Source organism: Chelmon rostratus, chromosome 2 (genome assembly GCF_017976325.1).
Source record: "Chelmon rostratus isolate fCheRos1 chromosome 2, fCheRos1.pri, whole genome shotgun sequence".
NCBI classification, from domain to species: Eukaryota; Metazoa; Chordata; class Actinopteri; order Chaetodontiformes; family Chaetodontidae; genus Chelmon; species Chelmon rostratus.
The window spans coordinates 5,944,557-5,966,307 of record NC_055659.1 but is presented as its reverse complement, the minus strand read 5'-3'; the positions used below and the strand labels follow the sequence as shown (position 1 = coordinate 5,966,307).

General features: G+C 41.6%; 2 protein-coding genes across 3 annotated transcripts in view; one reads left to right on the top strand and one right to left on the bottom strand.

Annotated features, from left to right (window-relative positions):
* LOC121620225 (centromere protein P) overlaps positions 1-525 on the top strand; it is a 95,177-nt gene extending 94,652 nt beyond the window's left edge. For both annotated transcript variants that reach the window (XM_041956194.1, XM_041956203.1), the window contains exon 9: positions 114-525. In XM_041956194.1, coding sequence (XP_041812128.1) covers positions 114-244 — 131 coding nt within the window. In that variant the 3' untranslated portion in view covers positions 245-525. The remainder of the gene's footprint in view (positions 1-113) is intronic.
* On the bottom strand, positions 425-20,152 carry ippk (inositol 1,3,4,5,6-pentakisphosphate 2-kinase). Its single transcript, XM_041956169.1, has 14 exons — positions 19,928-20,152; positions 17,180-17,239; positions 15,174-15,269; positions 13,806-13,872; positions 12,970-13,088; positions 12,546-12,635; positions 11,444-11,502; positions 10,922-10,994; positions 9,359-9,493; positions 8,861-8,981; positions 7,701-7,836; positions 7,489-7,591; positions 7,032-7,123; positions 425-6,240 (listed from the first exon to the last, which is right to left on the bottom strand). Exons 1-14 carry the CDS (start codon positions 20,006-20,008, stop codon positions 5,997-5,999), a joined length of 1,476 nt encoding a protein of 491 aa, XP_041812103.1. The 5' UTR covers positions 20,009-20,152; the 3' UTR covers positions 425-5,996.
* Positions 20,153-21,751: the final 1,599 nt, after the last annotated feature.

Here is a 21,751-nt window from a genome sequence, read left to right as displayed (position 1 = left end):
AAAAAATCTAGTGACATTTTTATGACATCACAGGTTAACTGACTGTTTTAGTTTGAACTGTTCTCAGTGATTCAGGTGAGGTGATGTTCATTTTATTTTATCTGTGTTTGCAGCACTGCAGCTGTTTCCCTCTGAGCCTGTAGGCGGCGCTGCAGAGGCCTTTCAGAGCCTCCTGAGGATCCTGGGACCTGAAGCAGCCATGGAGTCTGTCATCAGGGCGGTCAGCCTCTCACAGGACACATAACTCACATGTTCACCTCTGTGCAGAACTACCGGTTAAAATGTCAAACGCGCTTGTGTACATAACACTCTGTTGCTGAGTCTCATACCCACACACACATTTTATATCTCAACATGTCGAGACTGAGCTGATGCACATATAAACATAGACACGGATCAGTAAACACACGGCAAGGGTTTAGTCTCTTAGAAATCTTTATTCAATAGAAAGAGCACGACTGTAATAGCTGTAACAGCAGAGCTCATTGGTCAAAATCTACAAAAATAAATAATTTAAATACAAAATGCCAGACAGCAGTGTCGCCTTTGTATTTTCAAATAGTTTTCTTCTCTCAGCTATTTACACACACGCAGTTATTAGAAGTCTGTAGGTATCACAGTGCTGTGATGCTTCTGCAGGCTGACGCTCAGGCAGCAGCAGGAAGCAGAGGCAAGCGGCCAATCAGACTCCAGCTCACCTGTCGGAGCTTCGTCTCTGAGGACAGAAAAGTCTGAACCACGTTTGTTTTCTTCTGATTACAAAACCGCTGTTCTCTAATCTTTCACTTAATCTTATCAGTGCTTTGTACATTTTTTACGCTCCAGTTTGCATCTCGGTCTGTGTTCGTGTCGCATTAAATCTCTGACGATCTTTAAAAAAACCCCACAAAGTCATTTAAAAGCACGTTAAAGAGATTTCCAGAATCCTTGAAGGTTATCTAGAATTTTAAAAAATTATTTAAAAAAAACTTTTTTTATATATATATATATGTATACACATCACAAACTAACATTGGAAACTGCGCAAACGATCTCAGCTCAGGGTCAACTTGCTCTCTTGTTCTGCAGATGTTCAAACTTCCCATAATTCTGAGCTCCTCTAGGACGTTAAAGTCTGACAACGAACAAACTCAATCAATGCTGAGGAAGAATGTGTGATACAGTTAAACGCTCCACACCAAGCAAGTAAGTGAACTTAGAGTTCAGACTGATTTTGTCAACTGCTGTTTTCCAAGAATCTTCAAAGTAAAAGAATTTTATCACATAAATTAGTCTTAAACTTATTTTCCTTATTTTCTATTTATAATCATAATAACTTGTTTGTTTTTCTTGAGTCTATCTGGATTAGGACATAAACATGCAATTTATGTAAATAATATTAGGCACTATTATTAATATAAAGAATTCATATATTCATATTTTTTTATCCAGATCAACAGAAAAGTCTTTGAGGATTCTGGAAAAACCTTCAGAACTGTTGTGTTGTTAAATGATCTTCTGGGTTTTTAAGGATCTTCAGGGTTTACAGTAAATACCGTTTATGAATTTAGAAGCTAAAATAAAAGGTACTGGAAAAAGTAAATTAAGATGGACGTCGCAAGTCAGCCAAAGTTGCTCATTCACGATAGTTACTGAACACTAATTTGATGGTTATATTCTCTTGTTAATGCACTGCATTTTTAGCCCTGATACAAACAACTCTTCTCCATCAGCATCGTCCATCCTACGTCATGTTCGGACGTAGCTGCAACAGACTTTGGTGTACAAATTGTTAAGTTGTTGTACTGTTAAGACGTTTCAGAAGGAATCGAACTGTGGTGATGGTAACATGAACTCTTTGTCTGTCTCAGAGAGACCCCACCCTCCCCCCTCTTACTCCCATGAGCCTCTGCTGTCCTGCCATGCTGCCTGTTGCGTCTTCAGTTCGACAGTTAGAACGATCAGTGGTTGGTTCAGTTCGACCGCTGTCCACTCTCCAGCCTTTGTCTCCTGTCTCCCAGACAACCAGGCATCCAACTACCTAGATGTCAGTCAAAAAAGGGGCTGATGTGATTGGCCTGTCCCCCTTTCACCTGTAATGCTTTTAATCCAAGTAGAAGATAATCCACAGACCTTGTTGTGAGCAGTTTAATGTAGGACCTATTTTCTTTAAACGTGTCACTGTGTAGAAGGAAGCGTGCATCCAGGGATTGACTGGAGTGAGGAGAGTAGATGCACACACCCTCTGTGCAGTGATACGGATGCTGGGTGTAGTGCCGTAGAAAGAAAATAGTCCCTATATCAAAGTGCTCACAACAAGGTCTGTGGCTTATCTTGAGTAACCGGGTCATTTCTGTAAAGAGACGCTGCTGTTGAGGGGTTTTTTTTGTCTCTTTAAGCAACACAAGCCAAATGCCATCTAGTTCCATCATATTAGAGCAGGCAGACATCTCTACTGCCAAGATCTCCAGAACTCACACCAAAACATTCTAGATGGATAAAGAGCAGTACAGGTGAGAGAAAAAACTTTTATTTGGGGTGAACTGTTCCTTTAACGGTCAAACAGAGAGAGCTGGTCTTATGATTGACAGACTGAAAAGTCATTTTAAACTGTTGAACAGAACTACTGACCGGGTGGACATATCCCGTGATGGTGACAAACTGCTGGTGAACGAGGCAGCAGTCAAGTCATCATCATCAGCTGGCGGAGTTCCCGAAAACATACCTGACGGAGGAGTTTCTGGCCTGTAGTGTGATTTCAGATGTTTGGTTGGCTGATGGAAGTCGTGGTGGTTGGAGAGTGGAAACTAAACAGAGGAACTGAAGTCAAGTGTTACCAGTTTATCTGAAGCCTCTGTGAGCGCTGCTGGTTTAAGAGGACGATGAGATCACCACAAAATCACAGGTCACAAAATTTGTACGTGGTGACAAAAAGACCCGAGATGATCCGAACACGAACGACATCTGGACTTGACGGAAGTCCTGAAAATGCAGTCAACACTCATCTGCTAATGGTAACAAACACTGGGTACAAGTCTCACCGTCCTCAGAAACCTCCCAGCGCTCCTGAACGCATCGTTTTTCAAACATCAGACGACCCTGCGGCACTTCGGTCCGGGTCGTCAGGAGTTCGAGGTACTGAGAGTTCACAGCTGCGTCCACAGCAGCTCCAAACCTGATCTGATGGTAGTCTGGACAATGATAAACAGAGCGACTTGTCTCAGATCTCAGCTGTGAACGCAACGCACACACACACACACACACACACACACACACACACACACACACACACACACACACACACACACACACACACACACACACACACCACCCTCCAGTCCTACCAGAACATTTAGGCACATGGACGAACGCACAACAAGCCACTTATGGCACAAAAAACCAGCGGAGCAGCAGCATGAAGCTCGGCCTGTCTGAAGAGGACCGCCCTGTTACCCAGCAGCCCTTGCTCTGGTGGGTCAGACTGATCCACAGCAGACCGGACACACTGACCTCTGGAGAGGAGACAGAAAGCATCCCTGTTCTGTTTCAACCATCTCGTGTTATAACTTCCCTGCTTCACTCTAAAACCCTCTGCTCTGGTTCTGCAGGCGATCGGTCTCCTGTCAGGCAGTGTGATGACACACTGCTGCCAGTACGACTCCTCCCTCATCTGTCAGCCACCTGAGTGAAATCACAGGTCCAAGGTGAACTCCTATGAGTCCACACCAGAACAGCTAACTCGTGGTTGAATTGGTGGTTTGGGCTTAAACTGAACAGGAGACAGAGCAGATATTTGCAGGACTGAAGTGTTGTGTGGCCGTACCTTTACAAAGATACATATCACCATGTTAGTCAACGAGGGAATGTTAGACGACTGAATGTGGATTTTCTTCCAACAAAACAGGCTGAATCTTATTCTGACGAGTTAAAATTAATTGCTTTTATCAACACAAAATGTTTTCTAACCCTAACCCCCCCAAACATCTTCACAAGAAGGATCCAACAAGAGCTGCTTGGTCAGAGGTCCCAGCTGGATCTTAACGGGTCCGTTTACCCAAATTACTTAAATATATATAAAAATAACTATATAAGATAATACAGTCTAATACAACAGCTCTGTCACTAATGCTACTCTTAATAATCTCATGTTTTGGTGACACTGTCAAAGAGGTGTTAATCATGCTAATCATTGAGGTCTTACTTGGTGGTGGTGTCCTGGACTCCCTCCCTCATATATGTAGATGGGGTGGACATGACAATAGAAGCACTTTTCAGTATAATATAACTGCTTTCTAACACCTCTGACAGTGTCAAATGAACATCAAAAGCAGAATTTGTAACAGTGCTGTTTAGGGATGGGAATCAAGAATGGGTTCCAAATTGTCCGATCCATCTGTATCATGTGCGTCCAGGCTTGTCAATGCCTTTTATCAATGCAGGCATGTTTCTCTGACAGTTGTGCATTGCAAAACAATGACGTCAAACTCATGCGTCTACGCTGCAGGAAAGCTGCAACAAGGCGAGTCATGGCTGAGAGGAAGAAACAGCCAAAAGTGTGTCTTCATTTCACCAAGAAATATGACAACAGTGTTAGCTGTGAGGTTGGAAACATCTTTCTACGCAACATCGTCTTAAATTCCAGGAATGCCATAGATTTGACACTCTCTGCACAGGTAACGAGGGTCCTGTGGTGTGACCAAGAAAACCTATATGAAAACAAATGCCAGCTCTCAAGCTACAGCCAGCTTGAATAACACTGCATAGGCACTGGACCAATAAGCAGAATCTATAATGGCATTGGTATCAATTTCCATCCCTAGGGGTGTTGTACTGGATTGCATTATATTATACAGGTGTACCTTATAAAGTGGCCACTGAGTGTATTTGCTCTCCTCCCTCTGTTGGTTTCTGTCTGTGCAGATCGTTTCTTTTTTTATTCGTCTAGATTAGATTTGAGATATCTGTATTTCAGACTTCTGCCTCCACTGACATGACAGGAATTTAGCTTGTGTTGAAAAAACAGTTTATAGTTTCTAGATTTAACAAGGGGGGGGGGGGGGGGGGGGGGGGGGGGGGGGGTTAACACTTCCCTAAACATAACTCAATCTCCCTGAATTAAGAAAAATTAAGTCAAACATTTGACCCTCGACATCTCGCCACAAATGCCTGATGAGAGAAGTCTCTGGTGGTTCATGAAGGTTTTCAGTTCTATCAAACATCACCTCGCTTCAGCGACTGAATGCGAGTTGATCAGTGTGATGAGCTGGACTGAAAACCTCCATGGAGTCCAGCCTGAACCTCACTCCAGGATCCACATTTCTGCAAAGGATTGTGGGTACAACAAACACCTCCTCCTTCCAGACTCACACCAACCGTTTGGTGATCAGATCAAACATGCTCCTCTGTGGCTGTAGCTATGGCAACTAGTGCTTCTGTCACCATAGTGATGCTTCAGAACACAGTTCAAACAAATTGGCTGCCTCACTCTACCGGAGGCCCCACCTACATTCAGGAAATGACATCATACGTACGTCACAGCTCAATGACCTGCTTTTCTTTCAAAGCTTCGCTGTCAGCAGCGTTGCCACGGACAACGAGAGCAGTAAGAGATCATCGCCACGACAACCACAAAAGTCCTATCAGGAGGTTAATCCGAACTCTTGTCACCACAGAAAAGGACAAAGTTCCCTGTAAGGTTTCTAATAAATATGGATTATGACAGAACACAGTGGTGATGTCGGGATTCACCTCCTGACAGGAGCACTAGTCTGTCACCATGACGACGCAGACTCTAGAATCAGTAACAGAAATATCTGTAAAGTCACTTAAACGTCTAGTGATTTAGTGGTGACTTCCTGGAGATTTTAATTTTGCTGAGCAGCAGCAGCAGCAGCCAGAGCTGGTGTTGTAAAGTGCTGCAGTAAAGTCTCAGATCAACAGCTCTGGTTGTGAGTGATTCCAGACCTCTGCATCAACACGGCGTCTCTCCAAAGGCCTGGTGTCAGTCTTCAGAGCGCTCACACAGGGTGGAAGAGCAGCGTGCAGTCCTCTCTCTCTGCAGCTGTGAAGATGCCGGGGAGTGGCGGCAGAGAGCCCTTTGGCAAGGCACCACCAGTCCTCAGGTAGCAGGAGACAATCTTCTGGTCCAGGTGCAGCTGGCGGGGGATGCTGTCGAACGGCTTCGGGTCCAGATCCAAGATAGAGACCGAGTAGGAGAAAGCCGGAGGTCTGGGGGCGAGGAAGTCCCTAAACCGCCTTTGACTGGGGGAAGAGGAGAGGAGAGGGGGAGCGTTCATGAGCGGGAAGAAGAGGTTAAACATGCTGAGCTGATGTCTAGCTCCAGCTGGTGGACCACATCAGGTTCTACACACTAAAAACAGCACATGCTGTTTGAGGCACCAATATTAAGAGTCAGTATCACTTAAAGGTTTAGTTAATAAGCTTTCAGAAAATATGTGAAAGATGTCCTAACCCTAACCCAAAAATATTCAGCTTGCAATCATATGAAACAGAGAAAAGCAGCAAGTCCTTACCATATTTAACCAATTACCATATTTGATCATGATTAAAATTAACAAACTGTAGTGTTAATCTCAGTCGTGATGAGACCAGTTCCCCAATACCGGACTACACAAGTTGAAAAGTTTAACTTTATTGGACAGCTGGCAAACTGCATGTGACTTTCATTTTCCAGGAACATCCTATAACAAAGGAGAACTAATTGGCCAGTTGGTAAACCGCTATGAGTTAATGTGTTATATGAGTGGAAGAAGACTGTTCACTAATGTAAATAATACAGGTTTCAGATTCTTCCAAAAATCAGCTTTGCAAAGTGAGTTCTGAAAAAGAAAATGTGTATTACATGTTTCTTTGACCTCACAGACACAAACTGAGTAAACAGAAACTTCATTTGTTCACAGGAAAATTCACAGAAATGTAAGTCTCACTCAGTCGCCTGCAGACTGAATGTTAACGTTAAAAGTTCATTTAGTCTGATGCTCCTTCGTTAATGAGACTCATTTAAATGATCAACAACACTTTCACACTCTTACCCCTCGTCGTCCTCCTCTTCCTCACTGCTGGGCACCAGGGCAACCATAATGGAGCAGTCCTTGGCAGTCATGGCGACGCGGTACTGATGGACCTGAAGTCAGAAAACACAGCAGTTAGACATGCTGCCATCTTTAGGAAGGGAAACACCTGAGGAGACATGGACTGTGTGAGACGAGTGTTCAGGGTGGAAACCAGCCCCGCTGACCTCGACTGCAGCACTACTCTCTGGGACTTAAACTCAAGTTGTTGTCTACCTTTGTTTTATTTTCAGTGAAGCAGATATTATTCATCTCAGTGTCTCTGCATTTGTGCTGACATTTAATTGTCGAATTCTCCAACAGAGTCAGCTGACATCAGACAGCAGTGATACTGCAGGGAACCTGGACCATCATACAGAGAGCCTGAGTTTCCAGGTCTTGTTTTGACTCAGTGTGACTGGGGGGAAACCAGACTGACCTTGGCGGCAGCGTACTCCACCGAGCCGTCGTCCTCAGTCGGACATTTCTGCAGCTTCTCCAGAAAGGCCTCGTTGTACGGACCGTCTATCTGAAGACGGGCTCTGATGCAGAAAGAAAAAGGAAGTGATGCCAGAGACCAGGCGGTGTCACTGGTAAGTGATGGATGAATGAGATTTGTACACAGACACCATCACTACAGCTGTGCATTACCTCTCCTTGGGAAAGTCTTGCAGGTGTTGCTCCACTCGGTGGTACAGAGGGTAAAGTCCTTCGATGTCCAGCGTGTCCAACATCTGAGTCTGAAGAATCCTGAACAACACACTGTCGCTGGGTAAACCCTGAGAGCCTGCATACACACACAGAGACAGAGAGGGTGTAGAGGAGGGAGGTCATCAAACTGTTGCAGGTCAGAATTCTGATCTACACAACATTTACATTAAATGTTTAAATCAGGACGAGTATTTAATGTCTGAGACTTTTCAGTTTCACGCATTTACATAACCAGATTCAGATGCTATGAGCAAAATGTTTGTGTGGAAAAGACACAAACGCTTCTTTCAAATCACAAACATTTCTGAAGGAGGCTGTTACACAAGAAAAACCTTTGTAAGAGGGACAGACAGACAGACAGGCTGCACCCAGACCTGTTAGACTGCAGAGGAACAGTCCAAATACACACACAAAAAACAAATCAGACAGCGTGACCATCTGTTTTTCTGCAACTTCTGAACAGTTCTTTGAAAAGTTGGACTGAAAACGAAGTGAGGTATTTTGTCTTGTGTGTTTCAGTCCGTCTGTCTCAGGGTGAAGAGAGAGAAAGGAAAACAGGACTACAGAATTGTATTAGGACCAGAGCTGCAACTAATAGTTATTTAAATTATTGAAAAATCTGCCTATTACTTTCTCAGTGAATCGATTAATTGCTTTGTCCATAAAAATGTCCATCAAAGATTCCCAGAGTCCAAACAGACATCTCCAAACGTCTTGCTTTGTCCAACCAAAATCCAAAAATCTTCAGGCTAAAAAACAGCAAATAATCACATTTTAGCAAGATTTTTTTTCCTTTAAAATAAATGACTCAGAGCAATTAATACAATTTCAAAATAAGAATTTTCATATTATTTTCAATTAATCGATTAATGCGACACTAAATAAACTAGCCCTGAGTTTGACTCTGGTTTACAGCATGTTCAGTAAACTGAACAACTTTGTGAGCTTTCAGATCCTTTCAGCTGTAGCTGAGGGACGTTCAAACCACAACTAAATGACTGATTCAGTGGAATCACTAAAACCTGTCGGACGCACAGAAAGAAAAACAGAAGACAGACAGACAGACAGGCAGGCAGACAGACAGGCAGGCGGGTTCTGACCGTGCCAGATTCTCTCCTTGTTGAACAGGCTCGCTTCACAGAAGCTGCGCCCTTCTCCTTGTCTGTCTGTCACCACTCCTCCATCTCCTCCTCCACCACTCAGCAGGGCGTTCACCAGGACCTACAGACGGACAGAGTGTTCAGTGAGGCTTCATCACAGGGTGTGTGAAGGCAGATACATTCAGAGACGCCTGGTTAACAGCTCTCTCTGCTGCTGGAGAAAGAAAGTCACTCTAAACATTGTCATTATCCTGGACTGTTTGTTTTTGTTTCGAGTCTCACATCAGAATCTCCCGGTTAAACCTTTGTATCCTGTCAGTGCAGCTTGTTAATATCAAACTTCAATCCAGTGGTTTTAAAATAAGAGTCTGGCTGAGAAATATCCAACTTCATGTGCAAACAGTTTGCTGCCAAGCAGCAGTCACACTAATATATTTTTACTTTGAATTAAAAGGACACTCATGTATATGCCTCTGTATATGTGTGTGTTGGTTTTACCTGAATGAAGTCGCTCAGGACAGCTCTGAGTCGGTTGTTTCCGTACAGGAAGTACGGTCTGAGATGCTGCAGCAGAGAGTTCAGGTCCAACGAGTCGTCACTGCCCTCCTTACTGCTGTAAATACACTGACCGCCCTGAGAGAGACAGACAGACACACACACACAGACAGACAGACAGACGTCTCGCTTAGTCTTGGGTCAAACTCTCCATGTGTAGCTCTGCATGATGAGCCCAGTCAGTCATATGAATACCATATTATATTACCATACTATATAATACTATATATTTGTCTTTTGAAAAAACATCAGCACCATCATAACATGTGGGCAGAGTGGAGAACACTGTAAATTTCCCCGCAGTGGGATTAACAGAGGATTATCTTTTTATCTTATGTGATCTATCCATCGACCTTTCTGGGAACATTGAAGGGTAAACAAATCACAGATTAACACACTGATGATCATCAATACTCCCTCTACTGTAAGTACATTAAAAGGGTTACTGGTTGTTCAGTTGTTCTCTTGTCCATACTGTCTTGCCAACAGATCTAAAGGTGTTCAGTACATGTACGAACAAATCTTTACTCAACTGAACCCCCAGTGTTCCTGACCACATCAGTAGCTTTTAGCAGTGGAGTTCTTCACTGGTGACTGAGCAGTGTTACCGTACTTCCTCATGAAAGCCCGACAAACAATCCTAAAGTAATAACTCAGTTGTAAATAAGTGGCTGTTGAGCCATTAACCTCACATGCAGTGTTTGTGTCGGCTGGTTTTGTACTAAACCGAGCGTGAAAACTTGGCCGGCGACACAATCAACATACTACTGAAGACAGTCACTTCCTGTTGAATGTACTGAAGTGCACTGGAACGGTGATGCTATCATTGTTTCCCCTCTGAAAACATGCCTTACACGCTGTGTGTACATTTAAAGGGCTATTAGTCTCTGTAACTGTTCCTCTTGTCCCTAACTGGCTACACAGAGATTTCAGAAATCAGACAAACAAAATCTGTCTTTGTTCTGTGTAAAAATACATTATTAACTTTATCTGAAGCTAATCAGGCCTCAGCAGTCTGAGTTAGACACACAGAGATGGTATCTTCCAAAGTTATGGTCTTTTAGTACAAAATCCAGCCTTTTCGCTTCCATTTTGAACTAAAATAACTGTAACTTGTATCTTATTGACTTGATTAACTCAGCCTTGTGAAGCTTCATATTAGTTCCAGCTGAACTTTTTGCACAGAGTGAACACTGTGGATTTTGTACTTCATCTCTTCCTTTAAAATGACTTTGAGAATAATTCTGTTTGCAGCCAGAGGGGAATGTGACTCTGTCCTTTAATGTCCAGTATGAGCAGGAGGAATGAAAACTGATTACTGATAATTATTTTACCACTTCAAGAGCTGTGAGCCTGTTCTTTAAACCAATGGTGGTAGGATCGACTGTGGATCTGGATTATGTGATATGAGTAGACAAGCAAAAGGTTCCACATCACACAGTGCAGGAGGGAGAGAGACAGACAGACAGACAGACAGACAGACAGACAGGTGTGGCTGTGTCTCACCTTGAAGATTTTGAAGTTGTTCTGAGGTTCTTCTATCAGGTGTCTGATGGCAAAGTGCATTCTCTGTCTGTTCCTGAACAACACGAGAGAAACCAGAGAACATCAGCTGCAGAACAGCAGAGCAGCTTTATTAAGAGTAGCTGAATCTGCAGTGAGGAGGTGGGAGCACTAGACGTTCCTCTGAGGAACATTACTAAAACACTACACAGGCTGCAGTGCTTGTGTATTGGACTGCATTACACTGTGTATCCTGTGTTCTAATGTTTGGTCCATACAGAGATGTGCAGTTTTAGATCACCAGCTGCTTCAGACCAGAACTAATATTAGTACAGAATATTAGCAACAAACAGGATTTGTTGCAGAACTGACTTTATAAACAGAATGTAATATATATACACATACACATACATACAATAAAGTACTGTTATGCAGGATTATTATATACATTATTGCAGTATAATTGTTCATATGAGCTCCACACATGACAAATGCTGGTGAAAGGAGTAGCAGCAGTGATCTCACCCTGAGAACAGGTCCAGAGGACAGTACAGACTGCGTCTTTTCCACATCCCACTGGCCACCTGGACAGACAGAGAGAGAGAATACAAAGTAATGAAAGACAGAAGAGAAGAGAGACAGAACTTATTAATAAGTACTTAAATGAAAGACTGTTTTTTGTTCTGTAGTTGTCTGACCAAGTGTTTTTTTAAGCCCTGATCCGGATCAGAGTCCTTGAATTAATCTGTCAACAGAGTCACTTACGTTAACCTAAATGTTCATTAAATATGTATATGACACATTGATAAAACAGCTGTATCCTAAATTGGGCACCACTTATTTTTCACGAGCTACTTGATCCAAATACTGAAGGTTCTGATTCAACGCTGTTAAGTTTTAAAGGTTAAATGAATGATCCGATATGAATGGAAGTTTAATTAGGGAGACGACTGTCACTCTGCTCGAGTCAAACTGCAGACCCTCTCAGTCCACTCTGACTGTACAGCTGTGCTACAGAGTGGAGCGTCTTCCCTCAAACACTATCTACAGACAGATACTGGCAGCAGAGCTCAAAGCATAACAACAGACAACTTAGCTTTAGCTGAGGTCTGTCATCAAGTCGCTGACAGAATAAGCGACAGCTGATACGATCTGCCTCCGGCGACGTTTGTGAAACTGTGAAAGCGACTGTCAGCGACTGCTAAAAATGAGAAACTGTTACTTGAATGTTTTGTACACTGAGCTTCGTGAAGAGAGACAGGAGAGATAACGGATTCTTCAGGGTCGGGGTTTATCAAATCCATGGATTCTCCCAATCCAGGTGTCAGAACAGACTCGCCCCCAAATATTTTCTTAGATTCACACACACCAATTTTCACTTTTATATGTAGTGAAATGCTGCACTGAAACACGAGCGGTGAGGTGGACAAAACACTGTAAAGAAAGCATCAGGTTTTGATCCCATGATACCAGTCCATTAAAATAAAACCAGATCGGCCCCTACCAGCTAATACCGACCTCCACCTCCGACGGCTCCGCTTCTCTAGTTGCCACAGTTATAACAAGTTGTTGTTCTGTAGTTGCACTGTTGTTGCCGTAGGTGGCGCTGTACATCGGTTATAGTTACCTTGTAGTGTTGGTGCATGCAGAAGCGGCACACTTTGGTCTTGATGTCTCTGCTGACATGTTTGGAGGACGGCAGGAAGCCGCATTTAGGCTAAAAACACAACACACGTAAAAACAGCAGCTGAGTAACACTCACAGACACAATCATGTGATTTGCTGCTTTAGCTCACTTTGTTTGGATGAGAGTGAATCATCGGCAAAGATTTCTGAAACTGTGGCAGCGACTCAGGACGGAGAACATCATCGTAAACAACATGCAGAGTTTTATTACTGAAGTGGAACCAGGCTCAAAATGTATTACGATGTTATCTAAGTTGACTCATATTAAATTAACTTTTTCTGTTAACTTCAGCACAACTTTTCAATTTAAAAACGGGAAGAATAATTTCATGCCTAGAAAAGAAAATGTGTGTGTGTGTGTGTACCTTGATCTCAATACAGAGTGGAGGAGTGTGTGTTGGCTGGTGGAGGACTGGAGACGTCAGGTTGGGCAGACAGAGAGCACAGCCGCTGTAGATGTCCATCACCTTATCACAGCGCCAGGCTGACACACACGCACACACAGACACAATTTGTGTGTATTTATTACCTTGCTTGCCTCAAATTGTAAGTAGTGCAACTAACAAATTTTTTTCATTCTCAATTAATCTGCCGATTCTTTTCTTGGTAAATTATTTGTATATAAAACACAGGAAAACAGTAAAAATGCCACAATCACATCACAAATATCCCCAACATCCTCATTCACACAATGTCTTGTTTGGTCTTCCACTCCAAAACCTACAAATATTCAATGTAACATCATGCGAGAATTCTTGAATTATTGCTTGATTTAAACAATTAATAAATTATCAAAGTAGCTGCAGATTAATTTTCTTTTGATTGATTAATGGAATGATTGTCTTCTTGTTGCTGCTCTAGAATATAATACTGGAATTGAATTACTTATTTTCTTTATTCAGTTCATTTTTTCTGCAACCCAAAGTCATCAATGACATCTGACTCAACACGCTGCTCGTTTCCTGAATTTAAACAACAAAAACCCCCTGAGATGCCACAGTGATCTGCTCTGAGCTAAGATAACTGAAGGCTGTAGCTTCATATTTACATATATTTACATATCTACATATCTACAGTACATGAGAGAGGTATCAATCTTCTCATCTAACCCTCTGCAAGAAAGCGAATAAGCGTGTTTCCCAACATGCCAAACTGTCCCTTTAATTGATTTCAACACCAGATGATTAAAAAACAGCTTTACCTGGTCTTTGATGCTGAACTTTGATTGACAGCTGTCGCACAAACTCGAGCGGCAGTTTTACCACTTCCTGTAGAGAAAATGAAGTCAGTCAGTCACTTAAGTCCAATTTGTTAAGAGAACAAATACATACTTCTGTTTTCTACTGTGTGTAAAGCACTGCGAGCTGCTGGCAGTGTCTCATCAGCAGTTTATTATGGGAGTGATAATGTACAGAGCTGGCTACAATATCACCCTTCTAATTATACAGACACTCACACTCATATTCATATTCATGCAACTATCAAGGCACAATAAAATGCTCTGCATTCTGACAGACCCCTAGATTCAGATGTTAATTTCCATCTTGGACTTGAATCTAAAATTAGGCACCATCTGACCTGGAGACTGTTGCTCATGTGCTAAACCCTCCGGACTTCAACACTGTAACTCATTGTTTCGTGGAATTTCTGCTGCTGGAAAATTGTTTGATTTATCATTCAGCTCTGATTGGAGTGTTGAGTCCAGTACAAACAACTCCAGATTTTTCACAGCGGGGATAGAATTAGTTCACCAAATGTGTCATTCAGACAGAACGTTAATCCCCTGATTGGCACAAGTGAATGTGATGGAACTGGTGCTTTTCTGGGTTGATGCACATTGACAATGGGAAATAGGACGGTGGTCAAGACGCCACTAGTGATGAGTGATACAATTTATGTTGCATTTTTAAAAATATGGAAACTTTTTTCTTATTTCATTGGCAGTATTGAATTGAATTGAACTGAATGAATAATGTCCAATATACCTCACTTGATTGGACCATTTGTGATTAATGGTTTTTATGTTTTATGTGTGATTATTTAGCAGAACTCCTCCGATTTCACAAATCAGTCTTTTTGCAGGTCTTTAGTGGTAATACTGCATATGTGAATATGGAGTATAAAGCCTTCTGTGGCTCCTGAGGGAGCTGTGTGAAGTCTGCTAAATGTCCTCAAGTGATGTCACTTGAGGCAACATTGGTTACAAGTTTAAAAATAAAAAATCTGGTGAAGTGGAGTTGGAAAGAAGTGAGTTTACCAGACCTCTGCTACAGCTACATTAGCCACTACCGGCATAACACACACAAATCTCCAACTAAACTGTTGTGCTGCATTGTGGGTAATGTAGAAAGAAGAATGTATAGAATAAAAAAAGATTCTCTGCTTCAGCTGCTCTATTTTGACTCTTTTTGTCATTGAGTCGGACAATATTATGGGAGTGCAATGCTAAGACGGTGGAATAAGATAATATGCAATATCCTGTGTGATAAATGTGATCATGTTAAATAAAACATTTTTAAAAATGCCACACTGAACTGCAGCCAACCCTGTGAACACCGTAGTGTCTTACCCCGCTGTGGATGAACTTCTCTCCCAGCAGGCTGCTCATCACGTTGGAGCTGAAGTCGACAATGTGCTGAATCTGCCTGAAGGCCTGTTCCACCGTCTGGAGAACGAACACACAGACAGACCGACAGTTAGACTGACAGGCAGGTAAACAAACGAGTAAGCAGCAAGTTGCGTTCTTTTCTGAGACATCGAGTGTTGACAGAGCAGTGGAGGTATTTGACCTCACGCAGAGGATCACAAAGTCAGCTCAGCTCAATCATTATTTGGCTTCACTACACCAAATACCAACATGTGATTCTGGATAACCGGTCTCACAGAGCTGATCACCATCTGACTCTGTTTGCTCTTAGCATTGTTCTCAGACCTCCCCCACACTCTACAATGTTTTCACTGATTCAAGTTGTTCTGCTGTTGTGTTCACTGGCAGAAGTTCCCCTGGCCATGCAAACAATCAACCACTCAGAGCTTCGCAGACAGGATCAAGAAATGAAACGTCATCTTCCTATATAAGTACATCGCTACCGAGCCTCATCAAGTGTTCTTTCACAAGTTTTGAGGAATTACGATGTAAGTTTTGTAAGTCTGAAGAAAAACTGTCTGTCTATTTGGTATGTGCCAACCGTTACCATGGCGACCATCTCTGTGAGAAACAGCCGGGTTCAAACCAGAGTTAGCTGGTTAACCAAGTGCACACTAATATTAGTTGTACTTATCAACCTCAAAAGTAGATTAAACCTTCAAGATCCCAGTTTTTCTATTTTTTCATCACATTTCTTTTTGAGTAAATTCATACAAATTAGCAGAGTTTGAGTTATAGCTTAATAAGAAATGCACCTTTTTCCCGCTGTGGCTACAAAACCTTTAGCTGCATCAGAAAATGTTAATAACTTGAGCCACTGTGTACTGTTAGTGCCCAGCTTCAGAGTGACAGCAGCAGCGAGCAGCTGCAGGTAAATTTGAATTTCAGGATGGGGCGGGGCGACACTTTGGTTTGCATTTGGATCAGGGACTGCGCCTTCAAGCCTTTAATCTGAGCAGGATGTAAGAACAGCAGCTGAGCGCAGCATTGCACTGCTGCACTCAGCCATTACAATGAATTAAGTTTCTATTTTAACCCCGCTAACAGATACGAACCAGAGCTTAAACCTCATCTACACTTCCTCCGATGTCTGGTTTCTCCTCCCACAGAGTTGGATCATCCTGTGCAACCATGACACTGTTTGTTGGTGTTCAGCCAAATACTTTATTTGATTGGGTACGGTGTTGTTTTTGGAATGAAAATTTGAACGCTGTCATCTTCCGCTTGCCTATCTTTGTTTTTCTTCTGAATATTTGCCATCTCGTGTTTACTCAGCCATAACTGTGTGTATCGTCAGTCCACCATTACCACAGGGTGCAGAAACCTGTTTTTATTGATCTTGTGTTAACACTGTATTAATCCACAATACACATTTTCAATTACTCAACCAGTTATGACGTGGGGGCTCACACCAAAAGTAAACACTGAACTCTGATCTATCCTGTGCATTGACAAGTACTATAAAGTTTTACTCAAGAAGAAGAATGGCGCTGCAGACAGGTGGAGGATGATGAAACTTTGGATTGTTTTGAAATGAGAACTGGGGGTAAGCGATTATGTGTATGTGGTTGAAGTTTAGTTTACTGGAGTCAGCCACAACATCTAAAATACCACACAGTTTATAACAGATCTCATGATAGCATCAAAGTAGACACTACCACTGACTATTGGTGTAACAGCTGGGCCACAATATGGCACACTGACCATACATGGTCCAGTCATATACTTGGTTTCAGACTAGCCTTGGTTCTTACTAAAGAAAGACATGCAAAAGAATAAAATGCAATCAACAAGCACACGTTATCTAAAACATGTAAATATTCCCAAAGCTTGCAATGTTATCTGTAACAAGATGTTTTTACTGAGCAATAACATGGATCAGGCTTTAGCTTCAGACACACCTGAGACACACCAAGACTCATATTTACCTGTGGTGGGTTTTCAGAGTCCTCTGCAGGATACTTGAGCAGGCGTAGAACTCTGGAAAGCTGCAAGAGCAGAAGAGAAGCTAAGTTAGGATCAATGGAGCCTAATTTAATCACGGGACAGACCTGGACTCACACCTGCACGACTCAGCAAGGTCAATCCAAGAACATCTCCAATAGATTCCTGAGGTGGGTTAAAATACTGATACGTTTTGTTTTTTTTTCCCCACAGTGCACAGTAAGTCCATTCAGGAAGGTCTGGGGTGACTCAGACTCAAAAACACTTTAATGGCCTATCAACACTGACAAGCATCAATAGCATATAAACATATGCAACAGACTGCAAGTTGGGGCAAGTCTCCAGACTGTCAGGAGAACATTCAAACACAATACGCAATGTATTAACTGTTAAAACAGAACAGTGACCATTTCTGTCAACACCTGGGTGTGATTATGTAAAGAATCTGACATGTTGACAGAACAGATATCAGGGAGGGTTTGAAATGAACTTTATTTGTAAGGCACCTTTCATATAAGAAATGCCACTCAAAGTGCTTTACAACAAAGAAATTACATGCACCAAGTGTTCCACATAAAAAAATATTTTAGCAGTGAGTATCTACATGCCTATAAGAAAGCTGACTGCTCAGAGAAATCCGGTTATGAAGGAAACCTAAATGGGGGGTTTAGCTTCAATTTGTCTGACTTTTACAGTCAAACATTGTTTCCCTTTAATTAGCCAACCCAGACTGTGTGCCCCCAACATTGTTACACTTCTCATCGAAACATAAAGATCTCTAGCGCTGTGTTTTGCACGTTTGCTTCAGCAAATCATGTCTCACTGCCAATCAGTCACCAGCCACCCAATTTTAAGGACAAAACATCATTTGAGGTAATTAATGTTAACAAACGCTACAGTATCCAGCAGTTCACAATACAACTTTACCATTATTTATCATTAAATGTTAGCCAGCAAACAGATAACATGACTGCAGAGTTAACACTGCCCTTTGTACACACTGCCTGTCGCTACTACCCATTATCGATAACCAATATTACAAATCCTGTTGTGCGTATACATGGACAAGAAATCGGCTAACTCCTGAACAAATCTAGCCGGAGAAACCAGGTTTCTCTAGTTCCATACTGTAAGAACAGAAGTACAGAAAACAGATTTAGGGACAGCAATAATAAAGGAACAGATCACTGCAGTATCTCTGGCATCATCGTAATTCCTCAGTAAAAGTACCAAGATGGGACAAAAAAACGTCCCATGTAACAACAATAATAAGAATAATTTTATCAACAATGACAACCATAATAACGATTTCTAAAAAGTGCAAATATCTGTTTATCCTTCCGTTGTTCATCTATCACAGTTCATTCCATCATTCCTCTCTTACATAATCACACCTGTTGATGGGAGTGGGTGAACTGTTGAGTTATGGTTGGGCAATAATGACAATTAATACTGGAAAATATTTCTGGCTTATGTTGTCGTCATTGCTGGTTATGCAAGATCATTGAGGGCAAATGTTGCAAATGGATGAGCACGACTGATTAATGGTAATAGTAAGTGCTTTGACACGTCAGATATTCAACTCGCTGGATTAGCCAAATACAGACAATTGTGTCTGGTTGTTTTAGCCACACATCTTTTGTTCAATGAAAATGGGTTTGTAAAAAATAAGTTAATATTTCTTAAAGTATGGTACTGCAAAAGTACTGTTTTGTTACCAGGGCTAAAACTCTGGTATGGGGTGGGCACATCATGCATAAAACAAAAACTCAAATGACTAGTGTTCATTTTAAATCACAGCTTTTTGGAATGACAGAACTGAACAACTGAATTTTGTTAACTCGTCCTACAATTTGATCATTCCATCTGAAGTCAGCAACCAATAACACTGAATTATTGCCCAGCCCTAGAAAAGAATGTATTAAATTGTAAACAATAAAAGAAAGCTTGACAGCACCTGGGCTGGTTACAGCATTGCTGCTGTGATGGTTCCTTTCCACAACATGTCACCAGTTGCTCAATAACATAACGATCTGACCGGTCTTGTGAGGGAGACTTTCCTTTCCCACAGTCGCCCAGTGGCATGACAGTGTATGCACCGCCCTGCCCAGGTCAGTCCTGTGTCTATCAGTAGGGATTAGCCTGCATGGAAATTAAATCAAAAGACTAGCTGTCTGCCTCTGAGTCGACTAACGAGCAAGTCCCAATAAGCAGCAGCCCAGTAAAGTGTTGACTTCAATCAGCAGCTGGAAAAAGCAGCTGGGATGCTGCTAACGGCTAAATTAGCTCCCCAGTAGCCCGTTAGGAGCCTACGTTTTATGACTCAACACAACCCAGTCAGTCACTTTCACTTTCATAAATCTATATGTAATTTCTATTAATCGGTGGTGTTTTACGCGTTGGTGTCCCTGTGTAACAATCGTTTATTCATTGGATGAACTAATGTGAACTCTTAGCTGTTGGCTAGCAAGCCGGGTAAGCTAGGAAACACAGGCTAATGGTAACGATGATTAATAAAATCCTGGCAGTTGACATTTCACCCCTCAATCATCAACACATTTTTCAAAGAATTACTACAAAGTTTCCATTGGCAGCAACACCGGAGTGAGGCATATTTAACGATTAATAAGTGTGAAGCGGGCGATGGGTGTCCTGTCCTCTTCAAGCTAAATTTACACTCCTCCTGCTTTAGCCGAACTTGCTTTAGCTTCGCGTTAGCATAGCCTACTCACCTGTACGTGTGAGACCACCAGGCTCTTGTTTCCCTCTCCGTGATACTTCCAGTCGTTCTCGTCCATTTTGTCCAGTTCCATCACACCGACGACGACAAACTGAGCTCCCGTTAACGGCCAGAAAGTAACACACAACGGCACGGCAACATACAAGTACTCCGACCGATACTACTGGCAGTTAGCAGTAATTCAGAAGTACTACAGGACCGACTGACTTCTGCTGCTGCTGCTCGACCCCGGCTGACCAAGTTCCCCCCAAATACTACTTCCGACTAAGACTTCAAAATAAAGGTCCCATATACTTGGAGAAAAAAAATAAATGCTACGAGAAGAATGTCTCAGTTTATTAGAAATAAAGTCTTACAAGAAGAAAGAAATGATTTAAAGAAAACATATTTGAAGAGGACAACAATATGTTAATAAAGTAGTAGCTTTATGAAGACAAAACCTTCTTTCAATAAAGTTTCGTACAATAAAAGTCATAATATTATGAGACAATGTCAGTTTTATCAAAAAAAATACAATTTTCAAGAACAGTTGTGATTTTTGTGAGGAACAAGTCATATTACGAGATGAAACTTCTAAACTTTAGTAGCTATGACTTTCTCGATACAGGTCTGAAAGTCTGTTTTGCACTTTGCTTTATTCGATTGATCCTATTTTTAGCTTTATTATTATTGTTGTTGCTGTTCATTTTACATGAATCATTGCATTCTATTCCTATTTTATGTCTTTGTTTTGTATATGTCATAGAAAGCACTTGGTGCATGCAATTTCTGTATTTACGCTTTAAAATACATTTTTGGTATGATGGGTCTATAAAAAACAAAGTGTATTGTTATTATTATTATCACCACAAGAAAATTTATCACAAGAAAAACGCTCTTTTTATGAGAAAGCTCCTACTATTGACAAAAACTACTACTTTATCGGCATAATATTGTCACTTGTGGCGATAAATGGGCGTCAAATTAAGAGTCAGAATAAGTCAATCACCCCATGCATCTTGCTATGACACTACTGAATATTTTTGAAATCTATGTCATTATCTTAAAAAAAAAGAGTGGCTAGCTTTGTTGCTTTTATTTTTAAATCGTTTCCGGTATAATTCTGGTTCGTTTGACTTGATGGACCGCTCCCTGTTATCGCGATCCATTGGAGTCCCGCCTACTCCGCTGCGATTGGTCAGACCAGGTATCAACATGGTTGGACAGGTGGGACGGAGGGGAAAAAAACTTTGACAGGGTGACAAACTAAGTGAAAGAATCCAGAAGAGGAAATGTACAGTAGATCATGTGATTAGTGAGTAATGCTTGTATGCAAATGGCAGAAAGTCGAGATAATCCCTCAGCAGCAAAGGAAAAGTACAGCTTTGTTTTGGGAAATATCTTACAGTTTCTCACACTACCTGTATTTACAGATTCTCAGTCATCCAGGTCACAGTAATCCAAGGGGGGTTGTCTCAAGGGCAACTGGACTCAGAAACTTGAAAATCTGTCGCCTCTGAAGGGTTTCTTCAGGTCTAACTGACTGGGGGGGAGTCTGACTGTTGTATCAGTGAGGTCAGGTGTAAATGACAGTAGTACGAAGCTGGCTGTTAAATTTTCTGGGAAGGCATGAAAGAACAGCATCATAGTTAGTGGATAAGTAGTGGAAATTAAGTATATTGTACTGAAGTAAAAAAAAATGTTAAACAAATAACATAACACAAATTATAATTCATTATTATAGATTAAACTTTCTAAAACTGTTTAACCACCTTTACCAACTTCAACATGTGGAAATTAATGTATCAGCAATTATACAACGATAATATAAAACACT

Excerpts from the sequence above, each read along its gene's own strand:
- ippk (XM_041956169.1), bottom strand. The coding sequence starts at position 20,008 with ATGGAACTGGACAAAATGGACGAGAACGACTGGAAGTATCACGGAGAG. Across the intron at positions 7,837-8,860 it reads CAAGGAGAGAATCTGGCACG|GCTCTCAGGGTTTACCCAGC; the intron begins GTCAGAACCCGC and ends GTGTGTATGCAG. Across the intron at positions 7,592-7,700 it reads CAAGACTTTCCCAAGGAGAG|AGCCCGTCTTCAGATAGACG; the intron begins GTAATGCACAGC and ends TTTCTGCATCAG.